General features: G+C 59.2%; 3 protein-coding genes and 1 long non-coding RNA gene across 8 annotated transcripts in view; 1 reads left to right on the forward strand and 3 right to left on the reverse strand.

Annotated features, from left to right (window-relative positions):
• The window catches only part of SREBF2 (sterol regulatory element binding transcription factor 2), a 43,302-nt gene extending 39,432 nt beyond the window's left edge, over positions 1-3,870 (reverse strand). The window contains 1 exon segment of the mRNA XM_037513455.2: positions 3,669-3,870. Coding sequence (XP_037369352.1) covers positions 3,669-3,756 — 88 coding nt within the window. The 5' untranslated portion in view covers positions 3,757-3,870.
• Positions 3,871-4,680: 810 nt separating this feature from the next.
• Positions 4,681-18,137, reverse strand: CCDC134 (coiled-coil domain containing 134). 3 transcript variants are annotated; one of them, XM_037513457.2, is made up of 7 exons: positions 18,106-18,137; positions 16,531-16,646; positions 15,644-15,765; positions 15,412-15,496; positions 14,339-14,520; positions 14,043-14,114; positions 4,681-8,584 (listed from the first exon to the last, which is right to left on the reverse strand). In XM_037513457.2, exons 2-7 carry the CDS (start codon positions 16,628-16,630, stop codon positions 8,459-8,461), a joined length of 687 nt encoding a protein of 228 aa, XP_037369354.1. In that variant the 5' UTR covers positions 16,631-16,646; positions 18,106-18,137; the 3' UTR covers positions 4,681-8,458. The 3 variants fall into 3 exon arrangements, with proteins under 3 accessions (XP_037369354.1, XP_037369353.1, XP_037369355.1); XM_037513456.2 differs by lacking the exon at positions 18,106-18,137 and adding an exon at positions 17,246-17,907; XM_037513458.2 differs by lacking the exon at positions 18,106-18,137 and adding an exon at positions 16,988-17,048.
• A 575-nt stretch (positions 18,138-18,712) lies between these two features.
• LOC119247206 (uncharacterized) lies at positions 18,713-25,203 on the forward strand. Of its 3 annotated transcripts, none has more exons than XR_008552113.1 (4): positions 18,713-18,893; positions 19,742-23,474; positions 23,581-23,745; positions 23,969-25,203. It is a non-coding gene; the product is annotated as an uncharacterized LOC119247206 (long non-coding RNA). The 3 variants fall into 3 exon arrangements; XR_008552115.1 differs by having other exon boundaries at positions 19,742-23,455; positions 23,557-23,745; XR_008552114.1 differs by having other exon boundaries at positions 18,713-18,889.
• The window catches only part of MEI1 (meiotic double-stranded break formation protein 1), a 53,560-nt gene continuing 44,696 nt past the window's right edge, over positions 18,861-27,724 (reverse strand). Inside the window, exons 25-31 of the mRNA XM_037513459.1 lie at positions 26,311-26,392; positions 25,954-26,129; positions 21,677-21,758; positions 21,139-21,245; positions 20,101-20,232; positions 19,848-19,960; positions 18,861-19,080 (exon numbers count right to left, since the gene is read on the reverse strand). Of these exons, the coding sequence (XP_037369356.1) occupies positions 19,035-19,080; positions 19,848-19,960; positions 20,101-20,232; positions 21,139-21,245; positions 21,677-21,758; positions 25,954-26,129; positions 26,311-26,392 (738 nt within the window). The 3' untranslated portion in view covers positions 18,861-19,034. The remainder of the gene's footprint in view (positions 19,081-19,847; positions 19,961-20,100; positions 20,233-21,138; positions 21,246-21,676; positions 21,759-25,953; positions 26,130-26,310; positions 26,393-27,724) is intronic.

Consider the following 27,724-nt stretch of genomic DNA (forward strand, 5'->3'; position numbering starts at 1 on the left):
ATCCCTCACCTCCTCGGACCGCCTGACTTCCATCCTCTCGTCTCCATCCTCAGCTCATAACAGTGGCTGTTCCGCAGTCCCTGCGCCCAGTTTTCCCATCTATTTCCTACTGGATGCCCCCCTCAGGCACCTCAGCTTTGGCCGATTGAAGACAGATTCTCACTATCTCCCTAAGCCAGCTCTCCTTGTGGCTTCTGAGCGTGCCCGGCGCTGCAGGATGACAGTCTTGACGGGATCCCAGAACCCCACCTCTGACTAGGCTTCAGGGCGATGCCTCTGTGAAGGCCCGTCCTGTCCCGGCCAGCATCCTGCATGACAGCCACTTCTCCCACCTGGAGCCCACGGCCTTCTCGGTGACGTCACCTCCTAACTGGGTGGCTGCAGTTCACAGACGGGTCCCCCTGCCACCAACCTTCCTTGCCCATCGCCTCAGTTGAATTTTCTTAAAACCCAAGGTTAAATGTGTCACCAATGATTTGAAAATTCTCAGGGATAACCTTCTACATTCCACAAAGCATCTGTGTCTGGTATGAAGACTCCCCAACTTGTCTCCAACTTCACCTTCTGCACCTGTAGATTCCAAGACATGGCTAGGAGTCATGATTTCCAAGGCTCCCCACGTGCGTGTCATGCTGCTTCTGACACTCATCCTTTTGGGTCCAGCACAAAAGGCCATCTCCCTTGATGGTGACCTTCCCGATCCCAGGAGAAGACCCCACCTCTCTGCCTTCAGAGGACCTGGCTTGTCACTCGCCCTTTCTCACACTAGAGATCTGCCACGCGAGGAAGGGCTGCAGGTATTGTGTCACAAGCAACCCGGCCCGAGACCCCAGTTCCCTTCTATAATGGAACAGGCCTGGAGATGAGCTAAGCAGCCCTGGACAGCTGGTCTGACCTACGGTCCCACAGCATGTGCCTTTAGAAGTAAATCAATACATGAGTCCCGTTTAAAAATCTAGACAGTTCACATAAAAATCCAGACCTGGGCATCTCTTGAAAAAGAGATGCTGACCTCTCTTCCAGAGTCTTCCTTGCCTCCCCAGTCTACACAGCTACCACAGTCACTCTTCATACCATAGGCCCACTTTAGCTTCTTTACAGAGCACTACCAAACATGCTTAGGTCATGTTTATTTTTGTTTCCTCCCTTAAGTTTCTCAAGAGAAAAGAAACCTCGTAAGTCTTGCCCACAGTTGTCCATGGCACTCTGTCCAGCGCAGGGTGCTCAGAAGCCACCGAGCGAAGTGGTGAGTGAATGGAGGGGTCTCCAGGGCCTGACTCCGGAAGGGCACTGATGGACCCGGGCAGGGCAGACATGCCGAACGAAGGATGCCCGCCTGCCCGCACCTCCGTGCACAGGCGTAGTTCCCACGGTGCACACCAAGGAAGAGTGTTCATTCCTAGTCTTCCTCACCGGAGGGCTCCTGGAGCAGCTGGGTTGGCCACCCCTCATCTAACTCGACCCCAAGGGCTACGTCCAGTACAACTTAGGATCCAACCCAGCCCCAGGTTGCGGAATCCATTCCGACATTCTACAAAAAATTAGTTCTAAGTGAAAGAAATACAGCAGGAACAAACCAAGGCCCTGCATCCTGGAGCTGGGGGCGGGGCAGTGCAGAATGATGTGGGGAAGTATTCCGGGGTGTTCATATCTGCCACCACTGGCCTTCAGCCTGCCCAACCTCCAGGGCCCAGGTCAAGGGGCACCTCCTTGGTGTGGTCTTTCTGGCAAGCCAGCCTTGACCCAGCTCCCATAATTGCTGACTTTTACTTGTTCCCTTTGGAATGGTGAGCTGTTCTACACTCAGCACTAGTTTTATTGTTACTCATTTCAAGCTCCAAGAGGCCATAAAATTCCATCTTCCCTCCCTTTCATGTTCCCTGCAGTTCAGAAACCACAGCTGGCACCTGAATATTTGTTGACCAACTGAAGACAGGAGCCCCCACCTCCTTTTCCCCAAATCCAGTATGGGGACTTGTGAAGCCACTGGAACCACTGTGGCAGTTTCCAGTAAAATTTCCATTTTACTCAGGAATTCAGGGGAGTAAAGTTAAAACATAACCACTAGGTAGTTGAACAGACTCAAATTAAGGGATTGATTATGGAATAGGAATGTGAAATGCCCATGGATCTATTTTGTGAACTTGGTGGCCAGCAGCTGTGGACATAGTGCTTTCTGGCTGTGTCGTCTGGGTAAGGTGATGAACTGTCCGCCCTTGAGCCTCCATTTGGGCATCTGCGAGAGGGGATGAGAGGATAACGGAGTCTCCACCTGCCAGGTTGTTGGCAGGCCCGAGAACACGCAAGTGGTTGTATGCTCAACGCACCGCCTGGCACACAAAGCACATTGGCTGCCCTTGCTATGTTCCAAGAACTTCTCTCCCATTTGTTTTTGGAGGCGCCCAGTGGAAAGTCTGTAGGTGTGTTGGGGCTTCAGTGAAGGGTCTCACCACACTGGCAGGATGACCAAACATAAAATACAAAGACAGGTGAGGGGCGCACTGTTATATAAGCCAAATAGGAAAATGAGAAATGGGTCCTTTTCAGTTAGCGGCTGCCACTTATCTCTTTCCCCAGGAGCTTTCTGCTGCCTATTTCTTCATCTGCACAGTGCGGGTGTAGCCATCACACCTGCCTGCAAGGTCTGGCCGGATCATGGATGTGAAAGCTCTTGGTAAACTCAGGAGCACAATGCACCGGGGTATTGCTTACTCTAGTTACTAGACACTGGAGGTTAGGCAAGTTAACCTCTTGGCTTCAGCCTCCTATAATACCGTGGCAATCACTGTCCCCTGGGATTAGAGTGAGGAGTAAGTGAACTAATATCAGAGCTCTGGGCCGACCTACATCAGAAGAGCCCAACTGCTAAGAGTTGCGTTACGATTACAAACCGAAGCCTTGCGTTCCCCCAGCGCGGGGCCAGGTGGGGGCGGCTCTGCAACCAGCTGCTGACTTGACCTTGGGCAAGCGGCTGGCCCCGTCTCCGAACCTCGGCTCCCGTGGCCACGCGAGGAGCGCGTTGCAAAGAGGCCCCTGGGCTCCGGCCGCCTCCTCTACGCCGCCAGAACAAAGCGTCCCGGTCCCGGCTCCCCGTGTGCACCGAGGGGCGCGCGGCTCGAAATTCCTGCTGCTCAAGTCCCCGGGCAGCGCCGCGCCGGAGCGCGGGTCCCCATCCCGGGGAGGCGCGCGCACGCTCCGCCGCCCCCTCTCGGCTCCCCCGCAACCTGCTTCTGCCTGACACTTCCCCATCGCCCAGCGCCCCCGCCACGGCGCGGCCGGGCGGCGGGGGGGGCGCGGGCCCGGGCCGCCGCCGGGACCCCAGCGCCGCCCGGGCCCGCGGGAGCGACAGGTGCGGGGGGTGGGCGCGGGGGGCGCGGGGCGCGGGGCGCGGGCGGCGCGCGAGGGAGGCGGCGGCGCGCTCGGCCCCCGCCCGGCCCCGCCCGGCCCCGCGCCGCCCCCGGCCCCGGCCCCGGCGCTCCCCACGGCGGCGCCCCCGAGCGGGCCGCGGCGCCCGGGGCGGGGCGGGGCGAGGCGCCGGGGCTCCCGCGCGCCGCCGGAAGGGCTGAGGGGCCCGGGCGGCCGCGTGGGCCGGGGCGCCCCGCGCGAGCCGGGCCGGGGTGGGCGCGCGCCGGCGCCGCGTAACCCCTTCCTCGCCGCGCGCCGCTCACCGTCGATGTCCCCCAGGGTCAGCTCGTCGCCCAGCTCCGTGAGCGTCTCCATGGTCTCCAGGACGCCCAGCTCGCCGCTCTCGTCCATCGCCCGGCTCGGCGCAGAGGCCCCCCTGCCGTCCCGCTCAGGGAGACACGGGGGCGGTGCCGCCGCCACCGCCCATGACACCCGACAGCCCCCGCCCGGTACCGCCTCACCGGCCGGTGCCAGCAGCCGCCATGTTCGCGCCGCGCGGGAGGGGAGGGGCGGGGCGGGGCGGGGCGGGATTCCCCCGCCCCCCCGCGCCCGTAGCCCCGCCTCCCGGCCGCGCGCCTCCTTGTTTGTTGTCAATGGGACCAGGCTCGTGGCGGCCAATCGGCGGGAGGAGCGGCGCGTGGGGTGATGGCGCGTCATCGATCAGCAGCTCGAATTTGCATAGGGAGGCCACGCCTCTCGCCGCGCCGCCGCGAAGGCGAAGCGTAGCCCGCGGGTCCCCAGGCCGACCGGCTTCCCTGCGCTTAAAGGGGCCGCTCCTTTTCCCGTGGCGGCGACTCCACCGGTGCCTCCGGGCACCGGCCGGGGACTGAAGGGTTAACACGCCCCTCCCCCGCCCCCCGCCCGGGTCGCCCCCGGAGCGAGAGGCGAGCCCGTGACCGCCTCTGCCCCCCGCCCCCGGCCCCCCGCCGCGGACGCGGCGCCCACCGGGGCTCCCGCCGCCCTCCCGGCCCCCCAAGCACTCACGCCCTCGGGCACCGCGCCCCGCCATCCGGCTGCGGGCCGCGGGGCTCACCCCGAAGAGCAGACCTGCGGCGCCCGAGGACGCGCGTTTCCCGAGCTCCATCCAGGCCCCGGACTCGGAAAACGGGGCGCCGGGCCGGGGGCGGGGGGCACGCGAGGGCCGCGCCCTGGACCCGCGGCGGGACGACCCCGGCGCACACGCGCGTGTGCTGACCGCGGCTCCCGAGACTCTAGCGGGGGGTTAAGTGCGCCGCGGCCCGACTGAGGCCGCAGACGGGGTCGCCGGGCGCCCGGGCGGGGCAGAGGCTGTTCTGGGCCGGTTCTGTCGTCTGCACCGCGGGGAACCAGGGGCCGCCTGGTCGTGAGGACTCGACGGTGACTGACACGTTCATTTGACGACCTTTATTGAGCATCGCTGGCGAAGGGCTCCTGCCCTCCGAGCGCTTCCCGCCCGGCAGGAAAAGCAACATCAAACAGGAACCACACGATGACCCAAGTCGTCAAGGGGAATAACGGCCGTGAGGCTCCGACGGGGCGTCAGAAAGGATGGCGGCACTGGCGCTGAAGCCGAGACGTGTGAGAACCGTGTCTGGCACAGCCAGCGGGAAACCAGTGACATGCACAAAGGCCCTGAGGCAGAGTAGCTGGCACCAGGCCTGGCACATACATGCTGAGGGCCCAGCACCGCCGCTACTGCACCTGGAAACAGAGGATGTGCTTCTCACGTAAAAGGCAGAAAGGACGGATGTCCAGCAGCCTTGCTCCATCACCGTCTAGGGGCGTGGTTTGGTTTAGGGTGAATTTTGCTTCCTTCTTGGTATTTCTGTACTGTTTAAAGCACGTTTTGTAAGGAACATGGGTAACAAATAAAGCACCTAATTTGGGTGGGGGTGGGAGGGAGACAAGTGTGTGCTCGGGGATGGCTTGGTTTGGGTGGCACCAGCCCCTCCCTCCCCCCAACAGAGAACTAAGCCTGCTGCCCGGCCTGGACCGTGCCACCTCCCACGGTGCCTCTCAGTGGCCCTTGTGGGGCTCCCCACACTGGCAGGAGACTTTGCTGGCCTACCGTGACTCACTCTGGTCAGTGCCCTCCTATCCCTGAGCCTTGCCCAGGGCTATCAGAGCACCAGGTCCAATAAATGGGCAGAGTTCCCAGTTGGGCCTGCCCGGAGGTCACAGCAACTAGAGCAGTGGCGAGGGGCACGCGTGCAGGCATGGTGGTAGAAATGGCAGGAGAAAGATGGCAGCACTAGACCCAAACCTAGCAGAACAGACCTCAGCCCTCTGCCCTGGGTGCCACCTAACTGAGCACCTCTTCCTGCCAGTGTGCCCTCGCCAGGATCGGGTGGAACAGCCTTAGACAAATTACTCCTCGGGTCCTGGGGTCTTCACCTGCAAAGGGAGAGACTGGACGAGATGGCCACGATGCTCAGAAGGCCGCCGCATATGGGGCGCCCCCACTGTCACACCAGAAGCCGGCAGGTCTCCACATGTAAGACCTCCGAGCCCTCCCTTTTGGGCCTCCGCTCACAGGGACTGTCCTCCCTCCTTACTCTTGCAGGACTCAGTTCTGCTGTCACTTCCTCTAGGATTAAGCAAAAGCACGGACCCCACTGTTTGACAAAGAGGTGGAGTCAGCAGTGGGAAACATAAGGACAGAGGGTTGTCAGGTGGCATCAGGGCAAGTACCAATAGCTTTGGGGATGTAACTGCCAATAAGAAAAGAAGAGAGGAGGGCCTGCAAGTGGCACAGCGGGTCAAGCGCAGCGCTGTGAAGCTGTCCGCAGCCTCTGCAGCACAGGTTCGATTCCTGGACGGCCAGGGAGATTGCCATATGGCGCGGCAGACCTCTCCTGTCATGCCCGCTGCTCCCCTCAGCAGTGTATTTCAGTCAGTCTGCCTGTTCTGTTCCCCATTCTGGCTCTGGTGAGTCCTCTCACCCTCCCACACCTCTGGCCTATACCCCAGCTCTTGTATAAAAATAAATAAATTAAAAAAAAAAAAAGAGACTAAGCTGAGAGAACCCTGTTTAAGGGGCAGGTGAGGACAGAACACTCGGGAAGAGAAAGCGCAGACTCAGGGGCCAAGAACCAGGACAACATGGTGCCAAGCCCCAGAGTCGGGAAGGGACATCTCCAGAAGTCAGCGACATCATCTCTGGGCATCATGTCCCCAGGGGACATCTGGCAATGAGGAGACATTTTTAGTTGTCCTACTGGAAGACTGCCACGGGCACCTGGGGGCAGAGGCCCAGAATGCCACCGAACACCCTGCAGGGACAGGATGGACCCCCTCACATCCTGACAGACTCGTCTGCCCCAAGTGTAAACAGCGCTCTGCCAGGAAGCCTGCCAGAGGGTGCTGGAGAGCCCCCGGGCTCACCAGACAGGAGCACTGCCCAGACCACACTGAAACCACCACTGTGGCCACCATGCACCCCAGCACGGGTCTGGACACTGGAAGCCCCCCGCCCCCGACATGGCTGTCCTGGTCCCTGAATCGGGTTCTGAGTGCACAGTGCCCCAGGCTGGGCTTCCGGCTTGTGGTGCTTCGGCACAGCCCCAGCCCCAGCTGCAAGGAGGCGGGACAAACCCGTGCCCTTGCCCCTTCCAGCTCTGGGCAGGAGGGAGTGGGCCGGCTGGGCAGTAAGCCTGGAGGTGGCACTCCCGCAGGAAGCGAGCACAACAGCCAACACGGGCAGCAAAGGGCAGGGGAGGTACCCCGAAGGAAACTGGGCCCATTGAGGGCAGAGGGAAAGGGATCAACCAGGATGGAGAGGCTGGAAGTGGAGATGGACGAGTCAGCACGGGGGTACCCGATGGACAGAGGTGAAGACGGGTAAGAGCGGCCCCTCCGGCTGTGCACACGTGGGCGCTCAGCAGATGCAGGGACAAGGAAGAACCGTGGGAGACAGGCACCTGTCCCCAAGCAGCGGCCCGGCCTCAGAACGGAGCTGAGGGCTGGGCGGGGGGCTCAGGTGCACCGCACGAAGCCACAGCACAGGGAAGTGGGGGGCAAGTCTGCGGGGCCGAGAAGAGACTCCACTTCCCTGTCAGTGGTGGGGCTGGGGGTTCTGGGGATGAGCATGTCCCTGCCCTGCTGAGAGGCAGCTCCTGCTCAGCGAGCTCGAGAGCAAGCACTGCCCCCAGAGTAGTTGCCCACCAGGGTGGCCTCTGCAGCAGCCAGCGGTGGCCACGGGTCTCTGCTCACGGGTCTCAGCTGGGGACCGGCTCCAGCAGCCCTGCCAGGCCACGCATGGCTTCCTGCGGAGCCGCAGACTGTCCCAGCCACAGGCCGTCTCCCGGGGTTGCCAGAGAAAACAGACGGGCACTTCCCAAGCGTGCTCAGGGACGGTCCCAGGTGTCGAGGACAGAGATCATGTTGCTCCAAGATCATCTTGGGCTAAACGCCTCCTGGGACGCCCCCACGCCTTCCCAACACTGACCCTTCGTCAAGGACCGTGCTAGGCAGTGAAGAGCCTAAAACAGCGGCCGCTTTGCTGCCCCACCAGGGTCTGGGGCTCCTCCTGAGGGGCAGGAAGACCCTCTTGGTCTCTACAACTCTCAGGGTCCCTGGTGCACCCCCCAGGCTCCTGAAGGGGCTCGTGGCTCCCTGGGACCCAAACCAGTCTCAGTGGGCCCAGGCAGTTTGCTGGCCTTTATTGTGCCTCTGCAGGGGCCTGGCAGCTGGGGCCAGGACCTGGGCCTGGCGGTCGCGACCTGGCAGGCCCAGAGCAGATGTGGCAGCTCCACACTGCAGTCTGGCTCTGCTGGCTCCCCAAGAAGGGCAGCAGCCAGCTGGCCAGAGGTCTTCATCCCCCGGGAGGGTCCAGCCTGGAACCTCTCCCGCCTCCCCAGCGGAGCTGCAGCACGGCGTCCTCGCAGGGTCCCTGGAACGGTCCCCGCCCCAGGAGCCCCTGGGAAATCCAGCCCTCTGAGGCTCAGGCCCTTCAGCTGGGGCCGCGTTGGCTCCAGGGGCCAAGCAATCTCGGCCTCTTGCGGGCCGGCTCCAGGCCCTGGCGGCACCCAGGCCCTGCTGCCTCCTGGCCCTGCGACCCCGGGCTGCTCCAGGGCTATAACTCAGACTGGGATCTCGAGATGCGCGGGCCTTTCCGGATCTCTTTCCGCCTCTCCTCTTTCTTCCTGCGTTTCTCTTCTTCCCTCAGGGCCTTCTGGAAAGGGTCAGTGCTGGAAATGAACTGAGGGAAGAACAGAGCGGTCTGGTTTAGTCTGCTTGCTCACCTTCAAGTCTAGGCTTGGGCTACTCCTCCAGGAAGTCTTCCCTGGCCGTCCCCAGCCGACCTGAGCAGCAAAGAGCCCCCAACTCCTGGCTCAGCTTGCAAGGCGCCTGACTGCAGCCGGCACCCCTCCAATCTTGCGACCCCTCCTTCCTTCAGTCTGCTCTGCTTGTTCCTGCCCTCGGCCTCACCCCCAGGAGCTCAGGCCCTCCACCTCCTGTCGGCCCTGACTCCTTAGTCTGCAGGACTGTGGCTCCATCATTCCACGGCCTTCGCACACTCCCAGCGCACATGCCTCGGCCCACGCCTCCTCCTGCACCGCAGCGCACAGCCACACCATGCTGGCTAAATCCAGTTTCTGCTCACTCCATCCTGACGCCCAGGCAGCTGACACTGCCACGGAAAATCAACCAGGTGACACCAATCTGGGCGAGCCCTTCTGGGGCCTGGCCACCCATTCCAGGGCCTGGAGCTTCCCACACGCCTCCCAGACACACCTCCTGGAGCTTCCCACACGCCTCCTCCTGCCTCCTCCTCACTCGCTGGCATACCAGACCTTGCTTCCGCCTTGCTGAGAAGGAAAGCACTCGGGAGACGACTTCCACAGGCGCCCGCGCCACACCCGCCGGCCCACCGGCTCCCAAGCCCACGGCTCTCCCGGGCAAGCAGCCCTGCCCGGGGCCTGCTCTCCCCACTGCAGTCCCTGCACCAGCAGGCCCCCCTCCCTCACCGGCCATCCTTATCAACAGACCAGCAGGCTGTGCTGTGCCAGGGAGCCCACGATCTCCCCAGCGGTCCTCCCACTGGTCTGCTCCCGGGAAACGCTTGCAGGCCCCTGCCTTCCTCTCACTCTCCTGAAACCCAGGCTTTGTCTTGGATCTGGCCTACAGCTCTGCCCTCTCCTCCTCACGTTCCCCACCCCTCCAAATGTGCTTCCCACGCAGGATCTTTGCACTTGCTGCTCCTTTCGCCTGGAATTTTCTTCCCCTGAATACACAGCGGGCTCCCTCCCTTCTTCCAGGTCTTTTCAGGAAGACCCCGTGTCCAAGTCACGTGCAGTCTCAAGTGGTGCCCACCCCTCCCACGCTCCCTAACCACACTCGTCTGCGTCTCCCTGGCCCTAGCGCGCCCCTGGGTGGCCACCACCACATTCCGTGACACCCGTCCTCACTGAGCATCCTCAGCAGCGAAGCCCCCGGAGGCCAGGGCCAGTCGGTTTCTCCAGCAGCTGAGATTCCACAGACGCTCACCCCGTGCCTTGCCCCCGCGTGCCTTGTTGTGCCAGAGGAATATGTTGCTCCTCCCGCCCCCCTCCGAGCTGACTCTGCGCTGGGAGGAGCCTCCCTCACTTAACCGGAGCCCCACCATGGGCTGCCCCGCTGCGCCCAGCTAGGCCCGGCACATCCGCGTCCCTTTCCTCCGCCACGGGTCACGCGTCCTGCTGCCTTCCCCACCGGACTGGGCATCTGGACGGGGACAGGCGCCCACAGCCCAAAACAAGCTGGCTCCGGTGCAGGGCACCTCGAGAACATAGAGCAACAGAGGAGGGTGTGGGGGACACGGCGAGCCCTGGGTGCTGCTGGGGGACAGACAGGTCCACGCTGGATAGCAAAGCAGGAGTAAAACTTGGGGCTGTTCCCAGCCAAGGAGCAGCGAGGACAGGGCGTGGCTCTGTCCAGGAGAGCGCGACACCAAGAGGCTACTCACTCCACCTGGCACCCACCCTGCGCCCCTCCGGGGTGAGCCGCAGAGCAAGCAGAGCCAGTGCCCCAGCGACCCGGACCTCTGTGGCACCCCCCAACCGGGAAAGCCACGTGGTGCCCTCTGGGCGTACCATCGGCTGTACTGGGGTCAGCAAATGCGGCGCCACTGGGGAAGCCCCACCTCAGCTTCATGTGAAGGGCTGGCAGCTACTCTGGTGGGAAAAGCAGCCGCCCTGGCGCCACCTGAAGCAAAGCCAGGGGCTCACCAGGCTCTGCGCCCAGAGGTCCCCCTCATGCGCCGAGCCGGCCCAGGGCAAGGGGGCTGACCGCTCTGCTCCCCGCCGCCCCCCGGGCTGGGGACATGGACTTGGGGAGGGCTCCCGCCACCCAGCGACAGGCCTTCACTGCACCTTAGCTGCTTGGAGAAACAGCGCGGCTTGTGCTAAGTGCGCCCTGCCCTCTGGTACCCGCCACAGAGGGTGCCGAGGCGTCGGCCTCAGCAGAAGCCCTGGGCGTGAGTCTTTAATGAGCTCCCTGACAGGCAGCCCTTCCCATGAGCTGGCACAACCTGTCTGGTGTCCGTGTGCTCCGCTGGGAGGGGACTGAGGCTGTGCCCAGCTTCCCTGCACTCGGCCCTGCGGCCGCGCTGGCCCTGAATCCTTCACTATAAGTCCCAGCGGTGAGTCCTCCTGGGGACCCTGGACTCAAGTGCCGAAGGGTGGCGGCAGCCAGCCAGCCCAGCAGCCACCTGGGAGACCGGCTCCCAAAAGGCCAGTCAGACCACACTGACCGGAAAGCTGCCGCCGCGCAGATGGCTCCCCTCCACCAGGCAGGGCACATCTCCACTGGCAGCCCCAGCCGCCGGGTCACTCACTGCTTGGAAGGCTACAGACCAGCAGATTTAAAGTGGGACCACAGTTGTGACTGACAATGGGCAGACTGGGTCACGTGTTCAAATGCCCACAATGTGGCCCAGTTTTGACAAGACGGGCCGGCATAAAAATGTTGACCAAGCCAACACTGGCCAGGCCACCTAAATGCACCACGGACTGGCATGAAGCAGAGAGTTTCTCTGGCTTGACTACTGGGGTCCAGGGCTGGAACACGATGGCCTGAGGTCATCGGGATAATCACCAGTTGGCTGACACGCTGCTGGCCTGGGCCCCACAGCGGCACATGGGCACCAAGTGGCAGCCTTAATGTGTCTGTGCGTGTGAGGGAAGTGCCTTCTGCCATCCCCACTTGGCACTTCTTTTTTCTTCTTTTTTTAAAGGTTTATTTATTTGTATACAAGAGCTAGGGTGCAGGCTAGAGGCGCCAGAAGATGAGAGGATTCACCAGAGACAGAGTGGGGAGCAGAACAGGCAGACGATTGAAATACACTGCTGAGGCGTGACAGGAGAGGTCTGCCACTCCATGTGGGAATCTTCCTGGCCGCCCGGGAATCAAACCCGTGCTGCAGAGGCCACGGACAGCCTCACAGAGCTGTGCTCAACCCACTGTACCACCAGGGAGGCCCGCCCACCTGACACTTCTGACTGAAGAGTTCCAGGTAAGAGCAAGGGATGACTGGAGAAAAGTGAAATTATAGGTACCGGGATGTGACACACTAATTTGCAACAATAATCCCGCCACTACGGAGGGCACGCCCTGGATCCCAGGAACGACTAATCCTTTGTCCCTCCCGTCCAGGACCGCTGCTTGGCAAAACCTTTAGCGTCTGCCCGAGCCAAGCGCCTTGACAGCTGACGAGCTGACCAGCTGCCGGGTATAGCATTCTCAAGCCCGTGATCAGAAGCTCGTCCAGCGCTGTGTGCACAGTGCCTGTCCCCACAGGGCACCCACAAGACCATACTGCTTCTGATGCAGTGAATTCCAAAGTCTGCTCAGCTGGCGCCCATGAGACAGCAGGCCTGGCTGTGTAAAGGCCATTCCCCTGGTGAGCCCGGGGAACCCTCCCCGCGAGTATGGAGCTATTCTGCTGTGGCTGACACGCCACAGGCAGCTCTGGAAGCGACCCTGTGCAGACAACAGGCCTCACTTCAATGGGGCAGATACTAGTTCATCTGCTTCTCTTAATGCCCAGCAGCCTAGGGTCATGCCACGTGGGACAACTGAGGCCAAAGTTCCAGGGATAGTGCTCTTGGGGCTCAGCCAAACAATGTTATGGTGACCCAAATCCAGTGGTAACACCTGGGGCTGCGGGGATCATGAACTGTCTCTGCACTGGGAACGAGGACTGCGTTGGGCCTGTCAATTATCCCAACTATGGGCAGTGACATCAAAGTGTGGCAGGTGAGTCCAAAGCCCCGTGCAGGTGGCAATGGACCGGCCCTGGTCTGTAACCTGATTTCTAAAATAAGACCTGCCAATGTCCCCAGGACTCACAAGGCTGAGTGCAGCACTGGTGGTTGGCCGCGTCCCGCACGAAGCCGTGTGAGACATATTGAACAAACCTGACCCCAGCCTTGACTGGTCGGATTAATCAGGCCAAACAGCACATTCATGTGGAAATCTGAGTGAAGCCAAGACGTTGTGGGGGAGGCCACCCACCATGGCCTGGGCCTTCCTACAGGTTCTTCACCAAGAACCTACTTGGCCACTCTCCTTGGGCAGTTTCTCCTGGTCGTGTTTGCAGAGAGCTACCCTGAAAGCTCCGGTGACATCACCCCTAAACAAAGAGCAGGTTTGGGCCTCCCCGGTGGCGCAGGCGGTTGAGCGCAGCGCTGTGAAGCTGTCGGCAGCCTCTGCAGTGCAGGTTCAATCCCCAGCCTGCCAGGGAGCTACCCACATGGCGCAGCAGACCTCTCCTGTCTCGCCCGCTGCTCCCCTCAGCAGTGTATTTCGTCAGTCTGATTGTTCTGTTTCCCACTCTGTCTCTGGTGAATCCCCTCACCCCCCTGCGTCTCTGGCCTGTACCCCAGTTCTTGTATGCATGAATAAGTAAATCTTTAAAAAAAGAAACTTAAAAAAAAAAAAAGAGCAGGTTTGCTTCTGCTCCCTATAAAAACGGATATCCCAAGCCCTGTGTTCCTCAGTGAACACAACCCCCTGCGTGCACAGCGCCTGTCCCATGGGGCTGGGGGACACAGGGCACCCACGAGACCGCACTGCTTCTGCTGCAGTGAATTCCGAAGTCTGCTCAGCTGGCGCCCGTGAGACAGCAGGCCTGGCTGTGTAAAAGCCATTCACCTGGTGAGCCCCGGACACCCTCCCCGCACAGGGCAAGCCTGTGACTTGACGCGTCCAGTCTTCTAGCCCTTTGTCCTGCCCCTTTGGCCCTGACTTGCCATCTCTGTTCCCGTCCCCCACTACCTTATGGTTCCCAATTCGCCTTCCTTCACTGTGGCCTCTGGCGCCTCCGCCCAAGTGTGACAGCATAGGCAGGGTGGGCAACCACAGCCCGGCCGGGTGCTCAACTCAGCAGCAGAGCTGGGCTGGCCTTCCTGACATTCACCTGATATGGATGTCCAGTCTCTGACTGTCCCCCTTCACTGGGGTCCACCCCCGAACATAAGGGACCCCACAGCTAAGACAGAGCAGAGGCCTGCCAAGGGCACCCTGAGTGAGTAACGTTCCTGGCCCCAGACCCAGGCGCATCTGGCTCTAAGACCAAGTCCTCACACTGCACCCCAGGCACCCCAGCCCCTGCAGGCCCTGGCCACCCTACGGCCAGCAGCGGCAAAGCAGACAAGGTCACAGGCCACGTGGCTCACCTCGGCGTGGTCTACTTTAAAGGGGTTCTGGAAGTCGGAGTCTTTCTCGCTGATCCCCAGCTCTTGGGCCATCTGCGGATGAGGAAAAGTGAGTCATCCTCTGCCTTCTCCTGCCTTCTGCTCACCCCAATGTCACTCCTCCATCCTGCACATGGGAGCCAGGAGATGACCCCAAGGGACTCAGGTTAGCACAGAAGCCCTTGAACTGGTACCACAAGGCTTTGCACAGAAAACAGACCCGAGAGCTGATGCGCAGGCCCAGGTGAAGATGGGGCCCTCTCCAGCTCAGTCCTTACCAGGCTGAGGATGGGCGCGTAGGGTCCCTGGTCAAAGACTCCAGACTGGTTGCAAAAACTGAGGCCCCAGCGGATAAGGAGGTTCCAGTTGGAGTTGTGGTCAAAGTAGTGGTGCACGATCCTCGGGAAGCGCAGCACCACGTCACCGAAGAAGGCCGTGTTCTCCACCACCTGGGAGAAAGCTGGCGGCGGACGCTGATGAGCAGCCAGGGCAGGCACCCTCCCTCCTCCTGCTGCCTGGCCAGCCCTAGAGGACAGAGGCAAGCCCACTCCTTGGGCAGCCACTGTGCCCGTGGCCCACAGGCTGCCGCCCACAGAGACAGGGTGTGCCAAGGGCACAATAAGGGGACTTGCCAGCTTGGGGCTGAGACAAGTGAGGCAGGGACCTCTGGACTCCAGAACAACCCTGGACCTCCAAGAACTCAGGAGTTAGCTCAGTTGACAGGTAACACCTGGGTGAACCGCTTGTCCTGGAAAGTGGAGGAAATTCTGCCTTCCCCAGGGGCTTCTCTCTCTCAGCAGCACCACCCGGGACACTCAATTATTTAAAAGTAACAGTTAATGGGGGAGGAGAGAAGAGAAATTCTGAAAGAGGGGAAAAGGGACATAGAACATTTCGTCCTTATTTGTCTATTTGCCTCATCTAGTTTTTAAAAGGGTTTCAGGGCATCAGGGCTTGGCGACAGCGCAGAGTATGGTAACCACCCACACTGGCCGGATCACTTCAGTTTTATTCCTGTACACGGGGGCACCCCCTGCCTTCTCCACCAGACGGGCCAGGGTGGTGGGAAAGCCAGGATCCCTGGGGTGGTAGTGGGCAGAGGCTCCTCCCTCACCTCCCTGCCCCAAGCGCAGGGCAGATCAATGGAATATGTCTGTGTCAGGTGCTCAGGAACTGGCACTGAAGCCAGCAGTGCACGGAGAAGCAGAGGCTCAGTGCCCTTCCACCAGGGGGCCCTGAGAAGGCGCCACAAGGGAATATTTCCAGAGCGAGGAAAACAATGTCCAGGACAGGAGAGAAGGAGCAGCTAGGGACGACCAAGGTGGGGGCGGGGAGAGCTGGGAGACCGTACCATCTTTCAGTTTCTCATCCTGGGGGAAGGGCCCCTCTGGGAGCACATCTGCAGCAGTGAGCACTGTCCGGGAGTCCTCCAGCACCTGTGGGAAACCCACCTGGGGTGAGCGGCTTTGCAGAGCTTGGCCTCCTGACTTCAGCCGGCTTCGCAACCAGTTCCTTCATGAACACACTGTGCCCCCCCACTCCTGTTCATCCACGGGCTCCAGATCAAAGACTGCCACTCGCACCTTAAAGAGCCCCTTGAGCATGACATCAAGGATCTTGTACTGCTGGTGGACATCGTTCAGCTGTGCCAGGTTTTTCAGTGCCAAGAGCTGCTCCCGCCGCTTCACCTCAAACATCTTCTTGTCTGGGCAACACTAGGTTAAGGGGCTGGCACTGACACTCCTGCCTGGACAACTCGGAGAGCCTGCTCCTGACCAGCAAATATCTGCAAGGGCAACAGAGGCCCTCTGCTGGGCCCCTCCAGGGAATGAGCGAGCTGTCTGTGAGCATGCGCAGCCTGCAGCATATCATCAGCCAGCGCCCGGGCCGGGCTCTGCCTTCCCTTCGCTGCGGTCCTGCCATGCCCCACCACTCACTGTTTCAGAACCTCCGCGCCTCTGCTCACAGCGTCTACCCTGGCCCAGCACTCCCCACCCATCTCTGAGTTTCTAGTCTTTCAAGACCCGGTTCACAGTGGTTGCCCCCTGCGGCCGCGTGTTCCCTCAGAGCTCTGATGGCCGGGCGTGCAATGTGAGGCCTGTGACGATCTCAAAGCCAGAGACCTCCTTTGTGTCCCCAGGGTCAACCCAGAATAGATGGTCCTGTGTGCCAGGGCCTAGGTCTCCATCCAGGGTCTCGCCCACAAGGTGCTAAGCCCATGTACAATCCCGAGAGCCCTCATGGCTCTGGGAAATATGCTTTACCTTCTCCATTTAACATATGGAGAAACTGAGGTTCAGAAGACACTAACTTGAAAAACGTGTGGTTTCTGCACCCTGCCTTTCCTTCCCTGCTCCCATCAGCTGGGTCCGCTCTACCCCAGCACCCAGCGGGTTATGGGTATAGAGAGACCTCGTTAACAGACTGTCAGAAACAGTTCATTAACCCCACCTCCAACCCCAGAGGATACAGATCTCCAGGCTTGGGTCCGGGGAGCTCCTCAAGGTGCCCGTGACTCCTGTCCCAGAGAGTAGCAGAACAAAAAGGAAGAGCAGGAACCGGAGGGCCATAGCTGAGGCCCTGGAGCTGGGGGATTAAGCAGAGACGGGTGAGACCTGGGGCCTGGTGTTCTGTGAGAGCGAGCGAGCAGGTGGGGCATCTTCCTGGGAACCAGAGACACAGCCTCCAAATACCAAGAGCCCAGCTTTGGAGAGCCCAGTCCCAGCCTCGGGCCTATGACTAGCAGACACATGACTAAGACGATGGGGTGGGAGGAAGGAAGGAAGATAGACATCGGCCATGAAGGGATGCTGAGAGCACAGGGGTGAGCCCCTGGGCTTGCGGGCTGGGGCCCTTGCTCTCTCCCTCCCACCCCCCACCGCCCCGACCTGTGGAACCTCAGACAGATTGAGCCTCAGCTTTCTCACCTGTAAAACAGGATAAGGAGGTCACCTCCCCACTACAGGGAAGGACTGGGTGAGGCTCTGCCTGGGGAAAGAGGGGCTCGTCACTATCACTCCACCTCAATCCCCTCATCCTGGCTTTCCAGGAAGGTGTCGGGTCAAGGAGGCCCAGGCAAAGAGGATGTGAAGCTTCTGGGGCCTCCCTTCCCTGACTTGTGTCACAGGAAAGGAAGGTGTGCAGGGTGAGAAGGGAGCCGGGTAAGAGGGCCGCTATTCACTTACCCTGCAACCACAGGCTCTAGGCTGAGAACACTGCAATGCATTCCGCCAAGTCCCCTGCATGCCTGGCACTGAGGTCTGTCACAGGAGTAACAGACAACCAACAGACAAGGTGCGCGGGAGGAGAGGGAGTCCGAGGGGTGCACTATTAAACAGAGTGGCTGCAGGCCTCACCCTAGATGACTGCTGTGCAGTTTTACCAATGGGGACACGAAGACACAGGAAAGTGGGGGACTGCCCAAAGTCACCCGGCTGTTGTGAGGCTGAGCCTGAGCCTCGATGAGCTACCTCAAAGCAGGACACCTGCCCCGGGGGAAAATGTTCCTTCCAGACAGTGACAGTCCGAGGAAGTCCTTGGGGGAAGCGCCCCCTCCCGCGCTGGGACAATGAAGTCTGGGGGTGGGAAACAGTCCAGGTTCACTTGGGGAACCGGCCCCTTCTAAGTCTCACTCCAGGCTCAAGGGAGCCAGAATCAACCTCTGGAAACCTTGAGGCCCAAGGGGCGTCGGTGAGTGATGACTGGGCGGAGAAGCGGGGCAGCAGAGGCGGGAATGCAGCCGATGGGGGTGTCCTGCTTCCTCCCGTTGCGCCCATTCCGCCTCTCACCCCCGCCCGCTGCCCCACGCTGCCCGGGTTCTCCCGCTCGGCGGGAGCGCGTGCAGGGTGCGTGCAGGTGGCGGGCCCGGGGCCGGGTATCCGGCTCGCGCACTCGGGATGCGGCCCGAGCCTCCGGGGCTCGGGGTCTGGCAAGGAGCGGCGTCCCGGGACGCCAGCCTCACCTCCCACCCGCCGCAACCCGCTCGGGACTCGGTCCCGAGCGCCGGCCGAGGGCCCGCCCGCCTGGTGTGCCCCACCCCACCTACCAAGCAGGGCCACCGGGCGGGCAGGGCCACCGGGCGGGCGGGCGCTCGGCGTGCGGCGCGGCTCGCGGGCCCGTCCCCCTCCCGCAGCCGGAACGCGGAACCGCGACCCCGCCAGCGGCCACGCTGGGTCCGCGAGCGCCGCCCCGCCCCGCGCCGCTCTCGGCCAATGAGCGCGGGCCGCGCCGGGCCCGCCGCGCTCCGCCCCGCCCCGCCCCGCGCAGCCCCTGGCCAATGGGCGCGGGCCGCGCCGGCGGCACTTCCGGCCCCGCCCGCGCCGCCAGGTGCGCCCGCCCGGGCGGGAGGCGCCGGCACGTGGGGCCTGGGCCCCGACCCGCGCCTCCCGAAACCCGCAGCTCCCGGGGTTCCCGAAGTCGCACCGGACGACGTCGGCGAGGGGCGTGGCCGCGCCGCGCTTCCTCGCCCCAGAAGCCGCGGCGCGGAGCGGCGCACCCACGCGGGCTCGCAGCCGGCGACGCTGGGCGAGGGTCCCGGGGAGGCCCCAGCGGGGCGCTGGCGCGTCCCGGCCGGCCGACAGACGGGCTTGTCCGCTCGTCCCCTTCGCCTGGACGTCGCGACCTGCACCGCCCGGGAGGCGAGGCCGCGGGAACGTGCCCGCGCAGCGGCGCAGCCGCTCGGCTCTCCGGTCGGGGCAAGGACGGCCGCCCCAACTCCGGGAGCCCCGAGCGCGGCCTTTTTTCACCGGCACCAACTCCGACCCCCTCCTGGGCGGGCGGACTGGCCAGGCTGGACCAAAATAAGTGGCGTTTTGGGAGCGCGCACACGGGTGGGTGAGTAGCCCTTTATTGCCCGACTCCACCTCCACCGTGGAGCAAATGGCCACTCTGTCCCCATCTCCCTGCAGCTGTGCCCTGCCGTCGTCTTCTCCAGGTCTCGGGTCTGGCCATTCCTGGGCCTTCAAGTCCCAAGGGTCAGTCTCTGATGTGGGACAGCGACACAGCCACCCCTCCCAGGCAGCTGGCAGCAAAAAACATGAGCAGCAGAGGGAAGGCCAGTCATGGAGAAACACTTCCAGAGCCCAAAAGGGTGAAAAAGCATCAGAGTGGTACAGGCGCGCCTAAGAACGCTGCGGGGTCTAACGTCTGGCCCTGAGCACCCGGGCCAACAGTGGCTACAGTGGGAACTGAGGTGTGGACAGAAAGAGGTGTGGGGAGCGGCTGGCTAGGGAGGGGAGGAAGCATCCTGCACCCCCTCCACAAGCACCCCCTACAGGAGTTGTCCCTGGAGCACTACCTCCCCGCAGGGCTTCTGACTACTACCTCTGGCCCAGGGCTTCCTCCGGGACATGCCAGTTGCCCAACATTCTCTCCACGTTGGGCTGAGGAAGCCCTTATGCCAGTGGGGTTTGGGCAACTTTCTCCAGAACTCTTGGAGAAGGACTCGCTCCTTCCCGAGTTTGGCCAGGTAGCTCTGGAGATAGGCACATCCAGGTCAGCTAGCACCGTGTGATCCTGAACACATCGCTTACCTGTCTGATCTGTTACCACTACCTTCACCTCCCCACTGCTAGGAAGACTAGAGCATGTAACGGGACTGGGCCTTGGTAGTCAATACACAGAACACGTCATTGTCATTGCTACCACCGTTAGCATTCACTGACCCCCTCCTTGCTTTGCAGGACAGGGCTGTGGACAATGCACTCTGTCCTGACGCATGATGCCACAGCCTCCTGAAGCCTGGGTGGCCTTGCCGGGCCAAGGCTCTCAAATGCACAAAAAGGATACAGCATGTCCTGCAGGGGTGGCTGGGCAGAGGAAGTCCAGGGAGAAAGGCCCTCCAAGGAAGCCTTCAAAGTTTGGGCTGTGCTGTCATCAGAAAGAAGCCCCACACTCTGGACCTTAAAGGGGAAGAGGGAAGACGACAGGCCACTCCCGCCACCCCCCGCCAGCTGCCGCCATCAGAGCCCCACCTCCAGGCATGATTGTGTGGGGGACCCAGCCTCACGGGAGTGCCACGCAGCATCCCCTTCCTACCCACCTGCAGGAGGAAGCCATGCAGCGCCTGGAGCGTGGCGTTTGGAAGGGCAGCGGGGTCAGCCAAAGCCGCACCTTGCAGAACATGCGCCACCTCTTCTGGAGCGAGGACTGCGCTGCTCCGGAACCGCACAAACTGCCCAGGAGAGAAGCCCCAGCACCAGGAATCCGCAGCTCCTTCATGCAGCCCTATCTCCTGTGCCCCTGCCGTGCTCAGCACGAGCTGCAGCCCCAGCTCTGAAGCCCCCAGAATCTGGCCTTCCAGGAGCTTGGGGTTGGCAGGTGTGGGGTTGTGTCATGGTGCGTAGGGTGCACGACACCCCCAAGACCCTGAGTTGGCCTGCTGTGACCCCCTGGCGCTGAACCTCAGACTGTGTGGGCACTCGACCTCCAGCACGTGCTCTCCTAGCTGCCATTCTCACTTCTCCACCTGGAATACCTGTCCCCCTCCACCTGCCAGACCTGCAAGTCTCAGCTGAAATGGTAGCGCCCCTGCTGAGTGTCCTTTCATTTCATTGCAGAGATACAGGCATTAACTGAGTGCGCACGACATTCCCTCCCTCTCAACGGTGGCAGCGACAATTACTTTGTTCTCTGTTCCCAGTCACTGATTTACCCATCAGTCACCTCACTGTCACGCGTGGGCTTTGGCTTTGTTGTTTACTCAACAGGCACGTAGTACAGGCCAGACAATTAGCCTATCTCCTGCTCTGCCAGTAATGACGTCGTTTAACCACTAGTTGGCTTCTCTGTCTCCTCTAGACTGAGGAAGCCTAAAAGGCAAGAGTTTAGCTCACTGGCCTCTTGCGCCCATCGCACGGAATGGTCGATATTTCCCAAGCGTCGGGGTTTACTGGGGTGAGGAGATTTGGGCAAGTAGAGGAATCCCTGAGCAGGCCTCGTGTAGGGGAACAGCTCACTCAGCCCCTCTGTTTTCTTTGAAGATTCAGGGTGGCCTAAAGTAAGGTGTCCGTATTCTACAGGTCAGGACCACCCAACTCATGACATTCTTCAGACCACAAGACCATCCTTCTGCACCTACCAGGGTCATGAGCCTCAAGATCTCTGGCCTGAGGAAGGAGTTCTCGCCAGCATCCAGGAGGGTGAACAGCAAAAACCGATTCCAGGGCTGGGAGGCCACATGGCGCGCTACAGGAAACACCAGTCACTGTGGGTTGTTAACACCGCTTTCCCAAAGGCCTAGGAACCCTGCTAGAGAGGGCTGTAGCTACAGGTCCCAAAAGGGCAGCTCAGCCACAAGCAAGTTGACTCCAGGTTTCTTCTCTGCTGCCTGGCTCAGTGAGACCACACATCCCACTGGTGGGGGAAGAAGCAGCAGGCAGGGCTCCGCCGCTTCAAAGCTGCAGGACCTCGGCTAGGCATGTCACCGACCTCACTGAGCCACAGTGTCCGCAACCATATACGAGCGTGAGCATGTTGTGCAGTGCTGTTAGCAGCATTCAGCAAAATGATTGTGTGTCACACAACAAGGGATGGGAGTGTGGAGTAGTGGGGTGGCTAGGGCTGGCCCCCAAAAAATACCCCCATGAAAAATGTCAGTGAACAGGGAGGGTTTCTACCAATGTCTGGGCTCCGAGTATGCAGGTAGTCAAGCAAGGCCTCCAGGCAACCGACGCAGGCATGGGACAGCAGAGGGTCCTTCTGCAAGAAAAGAAAACCCAGAGAAATTCATGTCAGGATTTGCTACCAATGAGTTCTGGGGCTAATACAAAATTCTGAAAACATTTGGTTTTCAGAATAATTTGGATTACAGAATTTCAGATTTGTCGATAATCAAGAAATGTTTGATGGTTTCATCTTTCACCCACAGAGTATCACACTTGCTTACACTGGCCATTTACGCAGTCGGAGGCTGCTTTGTTTCAGAAAAGGAGATAAGCCTTGGGCCCCAAAAGAGATTCACAGATTACAGACTAAGAGCCCCGTAATTTATCTAAAGCAGCAAAATGTTTCATCAAACCAAATGATGCTCTAATAAAGATCTCATCATGTCAGACCTCCCCTGGTGGCTCAGCAGTTGAGCACTGGGCTGCGAAGCTGCCCGCAGCCTCTGCAGCACCGGTTCCATCCCCAGCCACTGGCACGACAGACCTCTCCTGCCGCCCACTGCTCCCCTCAGCAGTGTACTTCATCTATCTGTTCTGCTCCCCACTCTGGCCCTGGTTAATTTTCTCATCCTCCCATGCTTCTGACTATACCCAGTGCTTGTATAAATAAATAAATAAATCTTAAGAAAAAAAAATCTCATCATGTCATTCGGGAAATAAAGTCCCCATGTGCTGCCATTCCACACACACCATTACTTGGAACCTTAAAAGTTGAGGATACCAAGGACTTCCAGGACTCTCAGACACAGGTGTGAAGGTAGAATGGTGCGGCCACTGTGAAATGAATGTACCAGCTGAATGGCTTCTTCTACAATTAAACACAGACCTACTGCAAGTAGGTAGAATTTCAAGATGGCCCCATGGCCTTTGCTCCCAGATGCTATTCCTGTGATTATGTAACATTGTTTGGCAGATTTCTCAGATGGGCCCAACCTAATCACTGTAGCCTTCTAAAAGCAGAGTTTTCTCTGGCTCCTGGCAGAAGAACTGAAGAGAGTGGAGTTTAACAGGAACGACGTGTTGCTGCAGTGAAAATGGTGTGGCCATGTGAGCAAGACCTCGCAGAGCTGAAGAGGCCCCTGAGGAACAAGTGGGGTTTCAGCCTCATGAGACCCTAAGTGCAGAGTCTGAGTCATCAGCTGTCTGACACAGAATTGTGAGGTAACGCACGGGTGTCGAGTGAAGACATTTCATGTGTAATAACTTGTTACACAGCAACAGAAAACCGATAACATCATTTGAACCGGGCGCCTGACTCCTAGGTATTTACCCAAGAGAAATGAAAACAAAGATCCACACAGATTTGTACACAGCAGGTCCCTGAATATTATAACACTGATGAGGAGAAGAAATCCTGGCCAACGTGAACAAAACAAGGACCTGGTTTCATTATGTTGGGGTTTTTTTTGTTTTTGATTAAAGTCACAGTGAGCACTTACTGTACTTCCCCTTAATGCTGAAAGACTCCTTTTGTTTGTAGATGAAGAAAGTGAGAACCTGTGAGAGGAAGTGACCAGCTGAAGTTAAGCTAGTGGCTGGGCAGGGCTGAGGTGCAGTTCTGCGTGAGTCCGGCCAGCCCACCTTCCACTGCTTTGTACTGGGCCCCCCAAGACTGCTAATGACTGTGCAGACTCTGCCCACCACTCAGTCCACTGAGGCCACTGCTGCTCTGGCCCAGAGATGTCAGGGAGGACAACACCCGGCAACCCGGCTTCCGTCTTTAACCCCTTGGTATCTATCATATTTAAAGGTATCAGCTTCAGTGAGATTTTACTAATCATAAAATTCATCCTTTTAAAAAGTGTAATTCAGTGGTTTTCGTACACCCTCAGAGATGTACGGCTCTATCATTCCAGAATATTTTCATCACTCCAAAGAGAAACCCATACTCATTAGCTGTGGCTCCCATCTCTGTGGCTGTATCCTCACTGGCCATGGACATGGAATCATGCACCATGTGGCCTTTCGTGACTGGCTTCTTTCTCTGGGCATGTTTTCAAGGCTCACCTATGCTGCAGGAGGTCAGTACTTCACTGCTTTCTATAGTCAAAGAGCATCCAACTGTACGTCTATAGTCTGTCATCCACTCACTAGCTGATGGACATTGGGGGTGCTTACACTTTGGGGCCGTCATGAATGGTGCTACTGCAGCCAATCCCCTCCATTTTGCAACAGAAAACACCCCTAGACTAAAAATTAGGAATAAGTGGAACTAAACTCTACTCTTTTGTGTCCCCTCTTCAGGACTGTGAACTCAACCCTTGTTGCCTCCTTAGGATTCACTGGCTGCCCGTGCATTCCTGGGAACATGGACAATGGATCACATCACAACCCTAATACAGTTCCCTCTGCCCTCTGTGGATGATAGTGGCATCAGCAACAAACATCTGCTGACTGCCAAGAAAACATCCTCCTGGGAGGCAGACTCCTTGATTCCTGTTATCTACACAGCCTGGCACCTCCTAAGACCTGGAATTGGGAAGTCCTGACTCCCCTGCCCCTTAGAAGGTCCCAGTACTCCTGCTATTAGAAGAGTTGGGTGTTTTGGAGTACCTATCCCGCTGACTGCCTTGATGAATAAAACTCTTCTATATGAAGACAATTCTCACAAATCAGTTTGGCTTTCTGGGCGGGAGTAAAAAACCCGGTTTGGTTACAGTGCTATGAACACTTTACACAAGTTTTTGTGTACACATTTGTGTAGATGAATGCTTTCCATTTTCTTGGGCAACTACCAAAGGGTAGAGTAATGGATCACTTGGCAATTTATGAAGTATTTTGAAGTAGTTCCAGGCTGTTTCCCAAAGCAGCTGCACATGGGGCCTTCCTCTAACCCACATCCTCGGGTGGTCTCTGGTATTACCTGTGCTTCTGCTTGTAGCCATCCCCATGGGTGTAAAATGGCCTCGCTGTCATTCACTGGGGTCAGCGCAGCCTCTTGCTCAACAGCAACCTGCCTCCAGGCTCTCTCCACCCACCTACCTTCCCTACCTTGGCTGCCTTGGTGAGCTTCCAAACACAGTCCGCTGGAGTCCTTCCTTGACACCCGCAGTGCTTAGCCGCCACCAATCTGGCCCCTGCCTCGACTTTGCATTTCATCCACTTGCGCCACACCCCCACACTTTCATCACCTGACTGTCATGTTACATGACTTTGCTCACACTGTCCTTCCTGCCTGGAATGCCTTTCCATCTACCTAGACACCCTTCAGGCTGGAGTTCAAACGCCCCTTCTCTGACCACCCCTCCCCTCGGGTGGTTGTTGCCAAAAGGAAATTTACATTTTTATGGAAGAAGATAGAAATACAAACTACCGACCATCTAATAAAGCACGACAAATATTATCCTCAATACAGGACTGAGTAAGCCATCCTGGGAGCTGAGCAGAGAGGGGCTTCCTCTATTCTTGGATCACCGTGGAGAAATGTGCACTGAGCGGAAGAATAACTGAATAAAGAACTATTTTAAAATGACAAACCTGTGGACGAGTCTGAGGGGGCTTAGACCCAGCTCTGAGGGGAGGACAGAGCAGCAGAATGACTTCCAAGTAGCAGGTCCTTGAAGGACAGACTTTCATCATAATGCTGAGGAGGCAAAAAGTCGACTCCCAGACAAGGCCACGGTCTGTGTGGAGTTTGCATGTTTTCCCCATTCTCTGCGATTTTCTCTGGGTTCTCCAGTCGCCCCACCCCTACCATCCCTGTTAAGTTCATAGCATGTCTGTATGTCCTGTTCTGGGGGTGTGTGTGTGTGTCCTCTGTGTGTGCTGTGTCCTACCAAGGGAGGGCATCCACCTCACACGTGTTGTCGGAGGGGGCTCCAGTCACCCATGACCCCGAACTAGGGTAAGTGGGTTGGAAAATGAATGACTACACATGGCTGTTGGGTATTAGAAATATTTGGGATCTTTACTTAGAGACTTGGCAATATTTTGTGACCAGAAATCCACTGTAGGACCTGGATTCATGCTATCAATTAGCCAATGGTAAGACCAGTTTCCTTACACGTCGTTTAGCTTCAAGTTGCTCAGTGATGTTGGGTGAACCCTTGGCAGTAGGGCACTGTGGCAAAGGGAGGCCAAGGAATTTCTCAGGAGCGTGGCCATGACAGAAAGGAGAATGGGGCTACTTGGTCTTGTCCATCAGGCAGCAGCAGGGACGCAACAGAGGCTGAGCCAAGCTCCTCCCAGCAGCACAGCAGGTGAGCTGGCACAGAGAAGCACAGCCTTACCTGCACCAGGAGGTTCTGCAGTCCAATAACGAGTGACAGCACTTGAGCTGTTCCCAGGGGAGCTAGGACAGAGTCCTCGCAGGCTGGCGGAGGTCGGGTCCCTGAAGGCACCAGAGTCACCAGGGCAGAGGAGAAGCTCTGCTGCAGGGCTGTCCGCAGGAAGCGTAAGATGGCGGCTGAAAGTGACAAGCTCCTCATACCCAGTTCCTGCCTCCTTCCCCACCTCCCCCCAGCTCTGTCATGGGGAATACAATGGGGATACTAATGGGGTAACCACAGGCTGGCCTGGGTGGGGTGGCCCCATCTTAGACTCTAGGGAAAAAACTTCGCTTCTGCTGGAGGTCCCTGGGCCCACACCTGAGAGCAGAGCAGCCTTTTTCTTTGGAAAGCTGAGGGCCTTCAACACTTGGTCCAGTTCCACGGACAGTATCTGGTGAACCTGGCAGGGCAATGGGTAAAGGGCCAACCTTGTTCTAGGAGCTTGAGCAGATTATTACCTGCCCTGTATCTCTTCCACCCACACATACCCACGGCATCCAGGACAGACACAGGCACACGTCATCCTGGCACCTCACCAGTCCTTGCTTCAGGAGCACGGGGAAGAAAATCACGCCCGTTCCTGGAAAACCCTCCTTCCCCAAACCTCAAGGTCCTCGAGGACCTCCTCCACCAAGGAGCCTTCTCTGGCCTCCCCTGCAGGGTTCAATCTCCCCACAGCGCACAATCACCTAATTCAGATCTGCAGTCAGACGACCCAGCAGCTAAACTCCAGCTCTGCCGTTGCCAGCAGTGGGACTGTGGGTGACTGCAGTGCATCTTTTTTTTTTTCGTCATCTCTGAAATGGGCCCAGGGACACCTGCTTTCACTCCCTCCAGAGCTACCATGAAGAGCAGTCAGGGGTCAAAGTGGTGTCCCCACTGAGGGGTTAGTCAGCTGCAGTTCAGAGCTGTGAGTCCTCACCAGAACACAAGTTGCCCAGGGGACCTCCCCTGCAGGGATCTGTCAGTCTAGCATGGAACCGTTCCTTCCAGATGCCTGCTGGCCGGTGGGGTCGGCAGGCTCCAGGCACAGATGCCCCACCATGTGAGCTGCGGACAGAGGAGACCAGGCAGCGGAGGGCGCTGTGTGGGAGGGCACGTGCTATCTGCTCAATTTTTTTGTAATTCTAAACCGTCCTAAAAATCAAGGCTATTAAAAATCATCCAAAAACAAGCAACAGAGGTGCGGAGGTGTGCACACGCCCGGAGGACAGGAGGCGTGGAAGGGCAGCAGGAAGGCTGCAGGAGGGCCGGGTGAGAGGAACACAAAGGTGCCGGAGGCTTGGGGGCACAGGGGAAATGCAGAGGTGCCCGCGGGGGCAGGCGGCGTAGAAGAGGGGAGAGGCTGGTCTGGAGAATGTGAACAGGCATGTTAGCGGTGAAAACAGACGGTCAGACCTGAGCGAGGGCAGTGGGAGGACTTGGAGAGAAGGCAGCGGGAGGAACTGGATAGTGGGAGCTGAGGGCCGGGGCAGAGCCCAGGACAAGGTGCGGGCTTCCACCCAGGCCGCGTCCGCACATCTGCGAGAGCCAAGATCTGTCACAGCCTGTTGCCACCCTAGTGGCCAAACTTTAAAACTGGCTCACTTGTACACAAATGAGTGTGTATCTGGCACTGGCACAAGGCTGGGCACAGTGTAAGGGTGCCACGAAGCCACAGGGCATGGTCCACAGGGAGCAGCCGGGCTCAGAGAGGAGACACCCAATGTGAAGCCACCCGCGAGGAGCGGGT

The sequence above is a fragment of the Talpa occidentalis genome, unplaced genomic scaffold (assembly GCF_014898055.3).
Source record: "Talpa occidentalis isolate TD23 unplaced genomic scaffold, MPIMG_talOcc4v2.1 talOcc4.16, whole genome shotgun sequence".
Taxonomy (NCBI): domain Eukaryota; kingdom Metazoa; phylum Chordata; class Mammalia; order Eulipotyphla; family Talpidae; genus Talpa; species Talpa occidentalis.